The sequence below is a fragment of the Mytilus galloprovincialis genome, chromosome 3, assembly GCF_965363235.1.
Source record: "Mytilus galloprovincialis chromosome 3, xbMytGall1.hap1.1, whole genome shotgun sequence".
In the NCBI taxonomy this organism is placed as follows: domain Eukaryota; kingdom Metazoa; phylum Mollusca; class Bivalvia; order Mytilida; family Mytilidae; genus Mytilus; species Mytilus galloprovincialis.
In genome coordinates, this window is record NC_134840.1 from 100384595 (window position 1) to 100402470 (window position 17876).

At 34.2% G+C, this 17876-nt stretch overlaps 1 protein-coding gene across 1 annotated transcript in view; it reads left to right on the forward strand.

Annotated features, from left to right (window-relative positions):
- Positions 1-16510, forward strand: part of LOC143069527 (uncharacterized) — a 52450-nt gene extending 35940 nt beyond the window's left edge. Inside the window, exons 4-8 of the mRNA XM_076244206.1 lie at positions 110-1345; positions 1947-1983; positions 11756-12027; positions 13748-13775; positions 16044-16510. Of these exons, the coding sequence (XP_076100321.1) occupies positions 110-1345; positions 1947-1983; positions 11756-12027; positions 13748-13775; positions 16044-16333 (1863 nt within the window). The 3' untranslated portion in view covers positions 16334-16510. The remainder of the gene's footprint in view (positions 1-109; positions 1346-1946; positions 1984-11755; positions 12028-13747; positions 13776-16043) is intronic.
- The last annotated feature ends 1366 nt before the right edge of the window (positions 16511-17876 follow it).

Below are 17876 nucleotides of genomic sequence, written 5' to 3' on the forward strand. Positions count from 1 at the left end.
AATGTTATTTGGTCTTTAAGTAACCATAGTTTCAATCTCTACTGTTGTCTAAATAATATATATATTTATGCATTTGCTAACTTGGCGCAATTAATTTGTATCATTACAGGATGACCGTGATGAGAGAAAAGCAATGTTCATTAAAGAATTGACAAAGATATTTTCTTCATATGATCTCAATGAACATATAATCTACCATACTATATTTTTCTTTGATGCAAGAAACCAATATGACCCTGAAATGCAAAATCTAACCAGGTATTTGGTTGACATAGCATTTGAGCAACCATCCTGGGGTCAGCAAATGCCAGTAGCATGGGTTCCTTTGGAGTTACAGATATCAGAGATGAAAACAGTCGAGAGAAATTTTGTTAGAAAATCTGAACTACAGAAAGTCAATGAACAGAATGGTGATCTGGCTCTAACTGATTCTCAGTTTGAACATTTTCTCAGAATTCAACATTCCCTTGGAAAATTGTTGTATTTTGGGGAACATGGTATTAATAACTTTATAGTTGTTCAGCCATCAGCACTTGTAAATGTTATGCGATCTTTTGTCACTGATGAAATGTTTTGGCCAAAAGATGATGACATTAAAGAAATTTTGCCAGTATTGAGTAGGACTGGAGTAATCCGTAGAACAGATCTTTATAAACTATGGGAACAAACTCATTTCAAACAACTTGTACCAAGTGATGACCTGAAAAAATTCATTATTGAAGTCCTAATTCATCTGGACATACTTGTGGAACCGAAGCAATACAATGGCACCGAAAGATCAACCGAGTTCTTCTTAGTTCCATGCATGATTAAAGAAGAAGCTCCAACCGCCTTCCTCAACATGGAGGAAATGGCAGACAAAATGATATGTCTGTCATATCGTCTGAAAAAATCTTCCATACCAGCAGCCCTCATATTCAAGCTTATTGGTTCAGTATTGAATGTTCTTCCCATAAAAGAGCAAGATGGACGACAATGTCTATACTACCAAGCAGCTGCATTTTCGATTGATGATAACAACGAGTGTAGAATGCACATGAAAGGCGACAGAATAGTTATAAACCTGATTAATAAGGTATCCAGATTAGAAATATCCCCAGACATAGCAGCAAGCCTCCAAGAATGTCTTACATTTGCTCTAACAAACGTTCTGCAATTTTACTATGCCTGTATTGGAAAAGATATTAAAAAAGTTGACATTTTGAAATTGTTTGACACAGAAGTTGGGGTCCTTTGTTGTGATGAAATTTGTTTTATAACTCTGAATGAAGTAAAGAAAAGGAAGACATGGACTTGTGAGAAGAAGATAATCCACGAAACGCACCTCTACTGGATACTAGACGAGGTTTGTAGTTTTACATTTTTCTTTAATGAATGTTTACATTCCATATGTAACATCAACCTACCAGTTGATATGAAGTGTTAACGTCTTATTAATCAAGAACTAAGGCCTTTCCATTTTGATTATTGAGATAATGGGTGGCACTAAATTTTATTGAACTGCATGGAAAAAACAAGAATAATCGTCTTATTTGTGCATTCAGTCTGTGGTCTGTCTTACAGACATTTCTACTTCAGTTTCAAGTTTGTATCATACTACATTGCGCCAATATTACATACATGGTACAATAATCAAGAGCTTCATTTTCTGTCATGATTTCTTTAAATGATGTTAACCTTATAACATTTGTGTGACTGTTATAAATTATAAAATATATTGTTATTAAAGAGTTACGGATTTTTGTTGCACTCCCTTTTTTTTTATCTTTTGTTAGTTCATTTTTCAAGGATTAAAAGGGATGGGTTTGAAAAAAAACTCTTTCAACCCTGCTAGAATGCTTATGTATTTGTCCTTAGTAAGAACATTGTCATATGGTTTCTTTTGTTATTGTATAAAAATAAGAAGATGCTTCTAAAACTTTTCTTTTCTTAATTTATATATTCAGACTATTGGACAAGATGAATGCCCACCTGAATGTGAAGGTAAAGTATAACTAATGTGTTCTCAACTAAAATTTGTAATTCTCATATGCTTAAAGAGAATTTTTTGACAATTTTTGAATTTTTATGGTAAAATTATGTTGTATTCTACTAAATTTTTCAATGTCCAGAGAAAATGTTATGGCCATGTTCCATATTTGGAATATTTCTACTATATTGCATTTGTTTAAGTATCAACATATGCTCATTTTACCAAAAATCATACTGATTCATTTATTTCTATGAATAGTAGATGCTACATAATGAATTTTATTGGGTCTTAAAGATTATGGATGCTCTCTCGATTATATTAATAACTTTTGTAGTTGTGAAATTGTTTTGTATAAAAAGCACTTCTTATTTCTGTACATAGCATATTTCAAAAAAGTGTCTGCGGATAATGAAGAAAACGATTAAAATTGCATCTTCACCTTTGATAGATGCTGATGTAATTCTTTTAATTTCATATTGAATACCTCAACGTTTGGATGCTGGCTTCCAATTATTTATAGATTCTGGCATCCCAACATATCCGGAAACTGACATCCCAACATATCTGGATGCTGGCATCCCAAAATATCCGGATGCTGGCATCCCAATATATCTGGATGCTGGCATCCCAAAATATCCGGATGCTGGCATCCCAATACTTTTGGATGCTGGCATCCCAATATATCTGGATGCTGGCATCCCAAAATATTGGGATGCTGGCATCTCAATATATTCGGATGCTGGCATCCCAATATATCTGGATGCTGGCATCCCAAAATATCGGGATGCTGGCATCTCAATATATTTGGATGCTGGCATCCCAAAATATCCGGATGCTGGCATCCCAATATATCCGGATGCTGGCATCCCAAAATATCCGGATGCTGGCATCCCAAAATATCGGGATGCTGGCATCCCAAAATATCGGGATGCTGGCATCCCAAAATATTCGGATGCTGGCATCCCAAAATATCGGGATGCTGGCATCTCAATATATCTGGATGCTGACATACCAAAATATCCGGATGCTGGCTTCCCAAAATATAGGGATTCTGGCATCACAACCTTGCAGACATGTACCATTTTTCATTATGACACGAATTTAAATGCTGCTTTCTAATCAATTGGATTTTAGTATTAATCCACCAATATATCACACAGTACATTTCCTAAGGTTTTGATGTGTGTTTAATGCACATGAAAACAATCAAGTAAACATAAAAAAAAAGCTACTGATGAATGCCGGGAAGATTATATTTTTAGTCTTTGTTCATGTCCAGTGGCCAGTTTAATGCATATTGAGAATGTGACATCATAGGTCAGAGTGTGAAATGTATACTTGACCAACAAACTGAGTCTGAATTGTAAAGTGCTAGTTGACCATGTGAATGCTGATGTCAACAATTTATATATTTATAAAACTATGTCAATGTACTACCGGTAAGTTTCCAATAATTAGCCAATTTTAATGTTATTTTTCTGAATTTGAATACCATTATGTAAGACATGAGGTATACATGTTATTGACTATTGTGGTCTCGAGACAATACATTTATATATGATGACATCAGGACTATAATTTTCAAATCTGATATGCTCATGTTTCGAATGTTCATAGAATTTTTTTTTTAAATAAGCTTAATGCAATTGCCAGCTGAAATCATATCAAGTTTAGTAGTTTCCAAGGCTTTCAGAAATCAACTGGACAAAATTAAAAAAAAATGCTGCTCATCTTGTATGGCATTTTATCAATCAAACGAATTTGCCCAATGACCATCAACCTTGGGAATTTCTGATGAACTAAGTCATCCAGGACAAACACTCTACAAAACGGATTGGTGACTGTACCTTTATTAAAATGCTAAATATGAGGTGCGTTATATTTAAACCTGCATAATAATTTTGTTTTGTGTCTATGAGAAACCCCATTGGCATCCAATGTATAAATTAAGGAGATTTGTTTCCCGCAATTGCCTGTATACAATAAAACGTGTACCACAATGCAATATTTAAAAATAATCTATTATTGATACTAGTGCACAGTGTCTATGATCTGTACGTACTGGATATTGTCAGTATCTCTGGACTTGCTGTATACATCTTCCAATGAGTCAGTACATCATGTCAGGATCTTCTAGTACTTGAGCCTTTCATTTTATTAACAAAACTTACATTTTCTTTATTACAATCATTATTAAACTTGTATCTTTTTTCTGTATTTTAAAATTTCAATATTTGTTAATCATTTAATCAAATCAGTTACACGAACTGGAACTTTCAAACTTTCTATTATCATGTATTGCTAGTGATCTGAAATCAGCTGGAATCACAAAAGATCTGATGCTGTTTGGATGATTCGTCGTCTGAGTTTAACCTGTCCAATAACTATAAAGTGTTGCGATACATTAATACACAACACATGAATAGTAACCAGAAAGATGAAGCCACTTCTTTACAAATGCTGAAAAGAGAAATAAATAATTATATGAAATATTATCAACAATAAATTTTCGTTGTAACATCACACCACTAGGGAACGAAAAAACGCATTATTATTCGAAGAAAACCTTCATTTAAACTTCTTTTAAATTAAGTTTTCCACACCAATATATGCCTGTTGTTACTATTCAAAACACAAACATTTGACATATGAACCACTTAGTCTAGTTCAATTGATTTTTTTATGGAACAACATCCAGGTCTATACTGTACATTATGAAAGGGAGAAAAGTGTTTTTTTTAGAATTACATCCTACATGTATTTAGCGACTTTCGTGAAATTTAATTCCCATCTAAGGGTGTATTCGGTTAACAGCTTTTTTGAATTTGTGTGTTGTTTTTTTATTTAAGCCTAGTCCTGGAACACAAAACTCTTGTAGCGATATTTACATTTTCCTTAATTTTCGTATTTTCTTTTCATTTATTTTGCAAATTTGCTATATACATGTATATGCATTGCTTTTATTATCAAGCTTCCACCGAGCTTCGTTTAAAAAAAAAGTAATAAATCACTAAAATATCAGCTTAAAATCATTTATGAAAAGATGACTCCGAGGCATATTTGTAAGACTAGCTTGACCCATAATACTATACATATTAATTCCTGCCAGTAAGCTAAGTACAAAATGTATATATATTAGAGTAAATTTATTTTGAAATCGGTAAATCTGTTATGTATGATAAGCGTTTCTTTCTTTTAAAACATAGTATTTCAAATTTTACATTCAATCTGATTCATATATATATGACTATGCAGTATGAGTTTTGTTCATTGTTGGAGGCCATATGCCGACATTTAATTGTAAACTGCTTAGTCATATTAGTGCTACATTATTTGGTCTCAGTCCGGTGGAGAGTTGTCTCATTAGCAATCATACCATTACTCAAATATTACTCGGACTCCAAACGGCTGTTTTGCAAGACAAGCTAGGCCCATGAGCGTAGGAAGTCAAGACTCGGAGTAATCTCGGACGGGCACAAGTTAACTGGTTTTAGACCCTTGCAAAAAAAAGGCAAACACATTCAATTTTCTAGACCGAAAATCAATCTGAAATTAAGTTTTTCATACTTTATTTTTCTTGAACTCAAAGAACTCTTACCAGTGATGCATTTTAATGGTTTTCTTATAGGTTGTCTAGGGGTAAACAAATTAATTTTGCGGACCCAATATTTTTACTGGCCATGGCTATATTGATGGTGGTTAATCGTCTCGGTGGGGTTTATGTCGATAATATTTTTGTCAAAACTATTCATAACTTCATGAAAAAGTACATATTTCCATAAAGCAAAATAAAAAAAAATGTATACTGCACTCCTTCTATTTGAGCAGTCAAAATGTGTTGACTGTATATTTCTATGTCATATACAGTCACTGACCCGATCAGTGGCGGATCCAGAACTTTTCCTAAGGGGGGCCCGCTGACTGACCTAAGGGGGGGGGGGGGGGGCGCTCCAGTCATGCTTCAATGATTCCCTATATAATCAACCAAATTTTTCCCACGAAAGGGGGGGGGGGGCGGGCCCCCCAGCCCCCCCCCCCCCCCCCTGGATCCGCCTATGCCGATATCACTTTTCCTCATGAATATTTAAATAGAAGTTCCCGAAATAATATTTGATTATTCATACGACCTCTTTAACCTGTTCTTGTTTCCAATGCATACAACGATGCGTGGAACGACTCAACCTTGTTTCTTTTGCAATGGAAAAACATATATCATTTGTTAATATCTTTTGTTTGCAACCTATTAATCATTATGTTTTATGCTTATGATTGATATTTTAGTCCATACTCAAACGATTTCGTTCACCATCGAGTGTGGAATTCAACAGGTAAAAATGTACATTTCAATTTGTGTTGTATATTTCTCCGCGAGCATGATATGAGGCCTTTTTAAAGGGGATTTTCCCAAATATTTAAATCAAATAAATAACCTAAACGCATTAAACAACAATTGAAATGTTGTTTTTCTTTAGATTGCAGTATAAAGACAATAATAGTGCATTGACTTGACATATCAACGATATAAGGATTCGGCCCGAAACGGGGAAATAGCTCGGCACAGCCTCGTATTTCCCCGTTTCTAAGCCTCATCCTTATATCGTTGATATGTCAAGTCAATTCACTAATATTGTCTATATATGTGTATTTCCTATTTCCATACCTACCCTAATATAGAAATAGTCTTCCTTCAAGTTTTTTGGTAATTTGGCACTAAGCACTGTTACAGTCATAATTTCTCTCTCATAGACTCGATGTAAAAAAAATGGTAAAAACTCTCATGTAGTCATATTAAAGTATGTCTGTCTCGGAGGCTCATCGCTACCATAGGCGGATCCAGCCCCCCTCCTTTTTCGTGTGAAAAAAATTGGTTTATTATACAGACTGAGGTAAACACTAAAAGATGACTTTAGCGGGTACCTTTGTTATGGCAGTCAGTGCCCCCCTCCCAAAATCCAATTTATAGAAAGTTCTGGAATCACCATTGGCTACCACAAACGGATCGAAGTGCAACGGCCTCCCCGACAACATGGGAGAATCTGGCGACTGACATTAATCATTGTTGCCTAACCATTTAAGCCTGTAATTCCTTCTGGAAGTAATCAGAATTATATGTATATCCGGCTGGCGTATCAAGTCACTGAAATGCGTCCGAGATTGCTCGGACTTCAGCTGTTTTGCAAGACAAGCTAGGCCCATGAGCGTAGGACGTCAGAGTAATCTCGGACGGGCACAAGTCAAATCGTCTCCTATAGAAAAATTCGACATCTGATAATATATATATTTGAAACCATTACAGACATACAGTTGTCGAGTTGAGTAGAATATTCCTTATAAATGGCTAAATCTGAGAAATCTCGGACTACGAAGTGCATGTAAAATATAAGCAAATCTACTTTGTCTTACCTGTATGAGTAGCGTTCTATTGCGTACATGTTTCTGTTATATCAAAATGACAATAAATTGCGGCATACTGGCCAAAGAAGTGTTTTTCGTCCTTCCCCTTGCAACCATGTCCACTTCGCCGATTTTAAACATTCTTTTTACATGACGTCATGCGGGTGGGATTTGCCGCAATAAGCGTAGAAAAATAGTGCAAGCGCTTTCAGTATTAAACAAAAGAAAAACTAACAAATAAGAGAATATTAAAAGGGTTACCTGTTTTTATTACTTTTCAAAAAATATTTATATCGGTATAAGTGATTCTTGAGATTTGATTTCTTATCATGTTTACTGTCTCTGCATGAATCTCTACGCATGATGGTAAAACACCTCTTACGTCATAATATCCCTGACGTCATTAGATAAAGTGTTGGGAGGAAAACAACAAACGGATTTTTGTTGTTGTTTTATTTTTTGCATTACACAAAATTATGCAATGGAGAAATTCGGCCAACAGTATATCAAACAGAACTTGTAGGATTACTGCATTAGGATATTTTGCGATGTCTGCACTCCTACAGTTTTGGATCCCAGCATCCAGCTTTTTCGGGATGCCAGCATCCCAATATAACGGGATGCCAGCATCTCAATATAACGGGATGCCAGCATCTCAATATAACGGGATGCCAGCATCCCGATAAAACGGGATGCCAGCATCCCAATATGACTGGATGCCAGCATCCCAATAAAACGGGATGCCAGCATCCCAAAAGAACTGGATGCCAGCATCCCAAAAGAACTGGATGCCAGCATCCCAAAATAACTGGATGCCAGCATCCCAATATGACTGGATGCCAGCATCTCAATAAAACGGGATGTCAGCATCCCAATATGACTGGATGCCAGCATCCCAAAATAACGGGATGCCAGCATCCCAATATGACTGGATGCCAGCATTTCAATATATAGGAAATCCAGCATCCCCAAAAAATAAAAAAATATTTAAAAAAAAAATATGCAAAACTAGCATCCTAGTAAAAGTAAGATGCTCCAGTACATTATTATTTTAAAAACAGCATCTACATCAAATTTTAATGCTGGAAGCATATAAAATCAAACAGACAGCATATGTACTATAAAAAGATGCTACCTTATACAAAATATTAAAGCAATAAAAAAATTGAGAAATACTTTGACAAATTATTCAAAATTAGCATCTTTTCATTGACATATGCTATTTCCTAGTTATTTCACGGAATGTATGAAAAAAACTGTACATGAGAATTTGAAATTTTAGTTGAGAACGCATTAACTTTAAATCAAATTGCATGTAAGAATTTTGATGACAGCATGAACAAGGAGAATTAGAAACAATACTTTTTGTAATGCAGTTTGCATGTTTATTTAAGTATACCAATTGTACCCCTCTTATTACGGATTTGTTTCTTTATTATTACCAGGCTGACTCCATACAGGAACTCCTTATGAAGAAAGATATAAAGTTAGCAATATTCTTGAACTTTGCGTTCCGCTATAACGGTGATGATCTCTCATAAATAATTCAAAATTTGGTGACTATGTTGAACGCATCTATCTAATCGAATTAGAGATACAGGATACAACAGATTTAATTAGGTCGGCCTCATATCTTGACTTACATCTAGAAATTGACAATGAGGGTCGGTTGAAAACAAAACTTAACGACAAAAGAAATGATTTCAGCTTCTCAACTGTGAACTTTCCATTTCTAAGTAGCAACATTCCAGCAGCGCCTGTGTACGGAGTATATATCTCCCAATTGATACGATATTCCCGTGCTTGCATTTAAATGGTGAAGTTGAAATCATCCCTTCGTATATTTTACGGAGTTGTTTGACCATTATGGAATAACCGTTTCACATGTGATATCGGATATGTTCATTACGTCGAACTGCAATCCTCTTCCCTTTTCATGAATGTGACCTACCGAATTAGACTATTTTCCGGATTTGTTATCACATAAGCAACCCGACAGGTGCCACATGTGGAGAAGGATCTGCTTATCCTACCGGAACACCTGAGATCACCCCGAGTTTTTGGTGGGGTTCGTGTTGCTCAGTCTTTAGTTTTCTATATTGTTTGTTTTAAACTATTATTTATCTGTTTGTCTTTTTCATTTTTAGCCATGACGTTGTCAGTTTATTTTTGATTTATGAGTTTGACTGTTCCTCTGGTATCTTTGGCCCCTCTTTTGCAATATGAAAATAAATTGGAGTATGGTGAAAAAGCTTCCGTTTGTATAACAGGGGGATTATAAGTCAATCATATGATATTTTCAAAACGTTAAATGAATAAATAATTAAATGAATGATGTATAATTTATCTAATTGAAATAGACCAACTACGATTTCGAAAGAGACACTTGCCGCAATACGTTTATGTCGTTGATTTCCATGCTTTCTTTGTTGACTGGGTATTGAAGTACAACGGCCTACGCAAGTCCTGTATAAGGTTTTAAAAATAATAAAAATTGTCAATTGCCTGTTGATGTTTGCGGCTACGGCGGCGGAGGCGGCGTTAGCTAACTTCTTAAAAGCTTTATATTTTAGAAAGTGGAATACCTGGATGCTTTATACTTAGTATAAAGATACCTCATGTTACGAAGTTGTCAGTGCGTAGCTTGCAAGGTCCATACGCCAGTCAGACAGTTTACACTTGACCTTGAGCTCATTTCATGGATCAGTGAACAATGTTTTTGTGGTCAAGTCCATATCTCAGATACTATAAGCAATAGGTCTCGGTCGATGTATGAAAGGACTGTGAGGTGTACATTTCCAACTGGCAGGTGTCATCTGACCTTGACCTCATTTTCATGATTCATTGGTTATAGTTAAGTTTTTGTGTATTGGTCTGATTATCTTATACTGTAAACAATTGGTCAACTATATTTGGTGTATTGAATGATGGTAAGGTGTACATGTCCAGCTGGCAATTGTCATCTAACCTTGACCTCATTTTTATGGTTCAGTGGTCAAAGTTAAGTTTTTGAGTTTTGGTTTTTTTTCTAATGCTATATTCAAAATGTCAACTATATTTAGTGTATGGAATTATTTTATGATGTACATGTCAGTCTCGCAGGTTTTATTTGACCTTGACCTCATTTTCACGGTTCATTGCTCAGTGTTAAGTAAAGACAAGAAGTTAGCAATATCCTTTAACTCAACTTTCCGCTATATAGATGATGTTCTTTCACTAAATACTTCAAAATTTGGTGACTATGTGGAACGCATCTATCCAATCGAACTAGAGATAAAGGATACTACAGATACAGTTAAGTCAGTCTCATATCTAGACTTACATCTAGAAATTGACAATGAGGGTCGGTTGAAAACAAAACTTTACGACAAAAGAGATGATTTTAGCTTTCCAATTGTGAACTTTCCATTTCTAAGTAGCTACATTCCAGCAGCACCTGCATACGGGGTATATATCTTCCAATTGATACGATATTCCTGTGCTTGCATTTCCTATCATGATTTTCTTGATAGGGGGTTGCTGCTCAAAAGGAAGCTATTAAACCAAGAGTTCCAAATGGTGAAGTTGAAATCATCCCTTCGTAAATTTTACGGACGCCATCACGAGTTGGTTGACCGTTATGGAATAACCGTTTCACAAATGATATCGGATATGTTCCTTACGTCGTAACTACAATTCCCTTCCCTTTCATGAATGTGACCTACCGAGTTAGACTATTTTCCGGATTTGTTATCACATAAGCAACACGACGGGTGCCACATGTGGAGCAGGATCTGCTTACCCTTCCGGAGCACCTGAGATCACCCTAGTTTTTGGTGGGGTTCGTGTTGTTTATTCTTTAGTTTTCTATGTTGTGTCATGTGTACTATTGTTTGTCTGTTTGTCTTTTTCATTTTAAGCCATGGCGTTGTCAGTTTATTTTAGATTTTGAGTTTGACTGTCCCTTTGGTATCTTTCGTCCCTCTTTTAGTGATTTGGTCTTATTTTCTTAATTAAACTATAAGCAATAGGTCAACTATATTTGTTGTATGGAAGAGTTGTAAGCTGTAAATGTTTGCCTGGCACTGTTCATCTGACCTTGACCTCATTTTCATGGTTCCTAGGTGAATGTTTAGTTTTCTTGGTCAAGTCTGTTTCTTAAAAATTATAAGCAATAGGTCAACTATATTCAGTGTATTGAATGAGTGTGAGGTGTACATGTATTTCTTGTTTGGTTTATATGACCTTGACCTCATTTTGTTGGATCATGTTACGTTTATGCGATAGTTGTAGTAAAGCTTTATATTTAGGAATATCAACATAATATCAATGATAAGTAATTAAGGCGAAACATTTCAGCGTGTGCACTCTTGATACATTTAAATATGTACTGGTTTATACATCTTGTAGGATTTCCCGCTAAAGATTTAAGTCAAAGTCCAAATGATAAACATCTAGTGAGACTTGCATCAGAATTGAATATCTCACACTTCAATGAGTTCCTCTTGCATCTTGGACTGAAGACCAAAGACTGGGAGAAAATTGAGTATAACTGGGGTCGGGCAGAAGATGCTATGGTTGTTGCATTGTTGCAATGGAAGGAAAGCAATCAGAATGTGACATTTAAGAAAATCTTAGATGCCCAAGAAAGCATTGCGGACAACCGGCATCATTTATGTCAGGTAGGCAATACTTTTTTTCATCTGTTAATTTGAATTCTTTTTCCTATTTTTAAAGAATAATTTCCGTATTTTAAAGCCATTGCAAAAGTATTGAGCAAGATGTTAAATAGGTTCCATAGTGTTCAAATCCTCTGTGTATTGGGTATCTCTCTTCTTGGATTTCATACGAATCTTTAAGTTAGCTCCCACACCCAACTGATTTGTTTCATTGAAAATTCATACACTGTTAACTACTGTTTCTAAATCTAATTTGACCGCACTAAAAAGTAAGAGCAAGAAGATAAAGTATACAAATAAGTCAACATATTAAATAAGATTATTGACCCTTAATAGAGGTAAAGACCTTTTGATGAGTTTATGTTCGGTTTTAACACATTTTATCGATTCATATGTTTGATTGTAATCAGCAAACTGAGATCTTGAAAAGAGTTCATTTTACTGCATTTGATCACATATCATATGAGTAACTAATTGAGATATCTTGAATCAACATCATCAGGTTCAGTTTTACAAAAAAGTTACAAGTTAGCTTCAAAAAAGATTTGTTTTAAAAGCCGAAATGCTCAGAAAAAAAAATTCTTTCTTAGATTGTATTTTAAAAAGGCTCATAAATCAGCACATTTCTGACAAATTGTCAAACATGATGTTGTGTTATTTACCCAAAAATATCCAAGCATATATTGGCTTCAACCTTTAATCTGTAACCAACATGAGCTGAGGTTCATATTAAATCCTTTAACATTACAATTTTCTCGTGCGGTGCGGCCAAAGATATCTAACCTAATAACTGTTATAAATTATGACAAGTTGGACCCAAAATGATTTTTAACATAAATTTTTCATAATTTAGGAGCAATTACTTCATAATTAATAAAGTGATATGATCAAAGAAATTACTTTGTATAACTAGTGTTATCACAACCATTTCTATATAAGATTTGTAGCAAGTTTTCTAGGTTATAAACAACGAAACCTAAGGAACACATGAAGTTTATAACGTGTTGTGTTCATTGTTAACCCTTCGTAAACCAACTGCTTTGTCAATCGAATTTTAATGAAAGCTTTTGTCCTTGAATAAGAATTAAAAAAATAATAACCCGGTTTGTACTTTTGCATGACTTTCATCTTAAAAATTATAGTAGAAAGAAAAAAGTAAAATCTCAAAAATACTGAACTCAGAGGAAAATCAAATCGGAAAGTCCCTAATCACATGGCAAAATCAAATGACAAAACACATGAAAAACGAATGGACAAAAACTGTCATATTCCTGACTTGGTACAGGCATTTTCAAATGTAGAAAATGGTCGAAGAAACTGTCTACACAGAAAACATTACCTAATTACTTCATTTTAATTATTATCAAACATCTGTCATTTCATTTACCTACACTGCAGCATTAGTTTCAAATGAGATGATTGAGTATAAGAAGAGATACAATAATCAGTTGCTAACTTGTATCCATGAACTAACTGAAAGTTCCAAATAAAATACAATTTACAATGTGTCAAATAATTATTAAAGGTAATAAGTCATCTGGTACGGAGCAACATGAATTCCGGCATGCAACAATAAAAACTCCAGAAAGACGAACTTCAGAAGTCCTTAATTTTCAGTACTTTAACAAGACATTAAGGTTTTATATCAATTGCATCATCTATAAGAAAAAAACGATAATGAATGTGATATATACAGATGACAGATTGTGTTTTTGTTTTTAAGGTATTCAAGGGACAACCAGGATTACTTGGTAAGACATTTATTTAACAAACGATTTATATTCAATTCTGTTGCACTCTCTAAGCCATGATACAGAAATCCAAAAGCATTACTCTTCCAAAAGAAGCAAAACAATGTGCTTCGGCAGGATAAGCGTCTTCTGCAATGCATCTACTGGTGTATTGTCTTTAAGGAGAAATGTATCTTGCTTTGTTAATAACCATTCTGATTCAAACACAAAATTAAGGTTCATTTTAACTTGACTTACGTCTAGAATTTGACAATGAGGGTCGGTCGAGAGAAAAAACTACTTAAGAGATGAGTTCAGCTTCCAAATTGTGAACTTTCTATTTCTCTGAATTAATATATGTTAGAAAGTGCTTACGGTAATTTAATATTGTATAATGCGCTGTTATGAATATAGTATAAAAAGAATAATAATAATAAACACAATCTTTCCTAACATTTGCACTGATTATATACAGATTCTTGTGGACTATTGGTTTCCGAATGTATATTCAATTAAGAAGTCTGTGCTTTGGTATAAACTTGATATATAACATACCTTTTGATACATATAGAAATCATTAAGAAACTGAGGTTCAGTGTCCCTCCGACAAAAATGACCTTAGGTATAGTTTGGCTTTCATATTCATTTCACTTATGGTCATATAATTTTGGCTTTAAGCTTACCTGGTGAATCCGAGGTTAATCCATAAAAGCGTTTAAGACACAAAAGAAATTGTTATTTTCATTATCTATGGTAAAAATGTCAGTTAATTTTTTACACGAGAAAATGGCATCATTCGAGCAATATGCATATGTTATTTATTTAGAATTCACTAAATGGGCATGTCTTATCCAGTATTTTCCGCTGGCAATTTAGTTTAGTTTTTTTTTTTTTTTTGCATCCAGTTGATTGTCCAATGATAAGTAATAGTCAGGGTTTTTTTTTTTCTTTTTTTTTATTAGCTCACCTGGCCCAAAAGGCCAGGTGAGCTTTTCCCATCACTTTGCGTCCGGCGTCCGTCGTCGTCCTGCGTCGTTAACTTTTACAAAAATCTTCTGTGAAACTACTGGGCCAAATTAAACCAAACTTGGCCACAATCATCATTGGGGTATCTAGTTTAGTGACCCGGCCAACTAACCAAGATGGCCGCCACGTCTAAAAATAGAACATAGGGGTAAAATGCAGTTTTTGGCTTATAACTCAAAAACCAAAGCATTTAGAACAAATCTGACATGGGGGTAAAATTGTTTATCAGGTCAAGATCTATCTGCCCTGAAATTTTCAGATGAATCAGACAACCTGTTGTTTGGTTGCTGCCCCTGAATTGGTAATTTTAAGGAAATTTTGCTGTTTTTGGTTATTATCTTGAACATTATTATAGATAGAGATAAACTGTAAACAGCAATAATGTTCAGCAAAGTAAGATTTACAAATAAGTCAACATGACCGAAATGGTCAGTTGACCTCTTTAAGAGTTATTGCCCTTTATAGTCAATTTTTAACCATGTTTCGTAAATCTTAATCTTTTACAAAAATCTTCTTCTCTGAAACTACTGGGCCAAATTAATCCAAACTTGGCCACAATCATCTTTGGGGTATCTAGTTTAAAAAATGTGTCCGGTGACTCGGCCTACCAACCAAGATGGCCGCCACGGCTAAAAATAGAACATAAGGGTAAAATGGAGTTTTTGGGTTATAACTCAAAAACCAAAGCATTTAGAGCAAATCTGACAGGTGTAAAATTGTTAATCAGGTCAAGATCTATCTGCCCTGAAATTTACAGACCAATCGGACAACCCTTTGTTGGGTTGCTCCCCTGAATTGGTAATTTTAGGGACGTTTTGCTGTTTTTGGTTATTATCTTGAATATTATTATAGATAGAGATAAACTGTAAACAGCAATAATGTACATCAAAGTAAAACCTAAAAAGAAGTCAACATGACCAAAATGGTCAATTGACCCCCTAAGGAATTATTGCCCTTTATATAGTCATTTTTTAACAATTTTCACAAAATTTGTAAAATTTTAATAACATTTTCAACTGTAACTACTGGGCCAAGTTCATTATAGATAGAGATAATTGTAAGCAGCAAGAATGTTCAGTAAAGTAAGATCTACAAACACATCACAATCACCAAACCACAATTTTGTCTTGAACCCATCTGTGTCCTTTGTTTAATATTCACATAGACCAAGGTGAGCGACACAGGCTCTTTAGAGCCTCTAGTTGTTTAAAATGATCTAAGTGTTCCTAAATGTTTTGGAAATATATATGCCTTCTTCTTCAGAAAATACTAGCTTTGGGTTTCAAGATACTCCCGACGACAGATTTCTCTCTACATTATCAAGAAAGTTAGGGAATTGTGTGATTCAGCTAGGCATTGAACTTGGTTTAACATTTTCTGACATAGAAGCAGTTTATGTTAAACACCCGAAAGATTTGTTCTCGCAAATGTATGAGGTCCTGAAGATATGGAAACAGAAGACACCCGAGAATACATACCTCAATTTGATGCTTGCAATTCAGCGTGTTAGAGGAAAACAATTTCTCAAACGAAATTTCTGTTGTGTTATCTGAGATTTGTTACACCACTGTGTATATGAATTGGTGTAAAGATGACTTTGTATGAAAAAAATAGATGTGTACAGTGAAAGTATATGAACAAATCATTTACAAAAACAATAATGTTAAATAGATTTTAAGATAAAATTGAAAAATTACTTTTCAAAACAATATAGTACCTTTTATGATAAATTTGACTTGTCTATTCAATGGGCATAGGATTGTTTGCCTTACAACTTGACAAAATTAAACGAAACAATAACAAATATTAAACACATTACTTTGCATTAACTATATAACTGAAGTTATGTTCAAAATATACAAATTGTCTGCGGTTCTAAGGTTTTGTGGAATGGACAAGTTATAAATAGTTAGAATTTTATACAAATATCATCACAAACTAATTCATTCAAGAAACCTGAAATGTTTTAGTGGCATCGGGGTTTGTTTGGTTTTGTTTCTGCTTTTTTTTTGGGGGGGGGAGGTTGTTTTTTTTCTTTCCTTTGTTATAAACTTTTAACATCATTGTAAATATAACATCATTGTAATAAATATAACATCATTGTAAATATAAAGAAATTTGATGAGACGACTGTCGTACAAATTGAGAGGTTTAGCGCTATAAAACCAGGTTTTATCCACCATTTTCTACATTTGAAATGCCTGTAAGAAGTCAGGAATGTGACAGTTGTTGTTCATTCGTTTTTTGTGTGTTTTGTCATTTGATTTTGCCATGATTAGGGATTTCATTTTCCTCTGAGTTCAGAATTTTTGTGATTTTACTTTTTATTTGTTAACAATACTTATCAATACATATATGTTGCCAACAGTAGATTACTAATGTTACAACCATTGCTATATTTTAATGTTGTATTAACAAATTATAACGTATTTGTATATATTGCCTTTTCCTGAATAAATATTATTATTAATGTTAAATCTCATTAATTGATTACGAAGGAAAAATTGAATTACAAAAATTAAAGGATTTGCTTCAAAAGGAGTGAACAGTATGAATCATTAGGGTAATGTAAGTGTCTCCTACAAATCAAGACAACACATTTAATCGAAGGAAATCCGAATGGTATGAACTCCGGAAGACATATTATATAATTAATCAGAAAAACATTCGATTTGGTTTCAAATGTTAAAAGGAAGCAGACAATACTAAAGTTACATGCAAACCGTTTGCGTAAAAGTCGTAAAGAAACTGACAATGTCCTGGCAAATAAGGGGGAAACGTCGGAAAGAACAACTGCTGTCTAGAAATCACTACATACAATAAAAAGGAAATCTTTTCGGATTCATTTGATTAAGTCAATGTGCGTTGTTTGACAAAAGAAAGGATCAGTTAAACATATATATATATATATAATCATTATAACGGTATAACATATTTTACCGCACCAGATGTGCGTTTTAACATTTCATCTTTTTAGTGATGCTCGAGTGCAAACTCTTTAAAAATCCTAATCCTAGTTAAACTATGAAGAGCTGAAAGAGCGATGAATGGTTTGTTCCTTTTGTCCAAAACAATGAAGCTTCTCATACAAGGTGG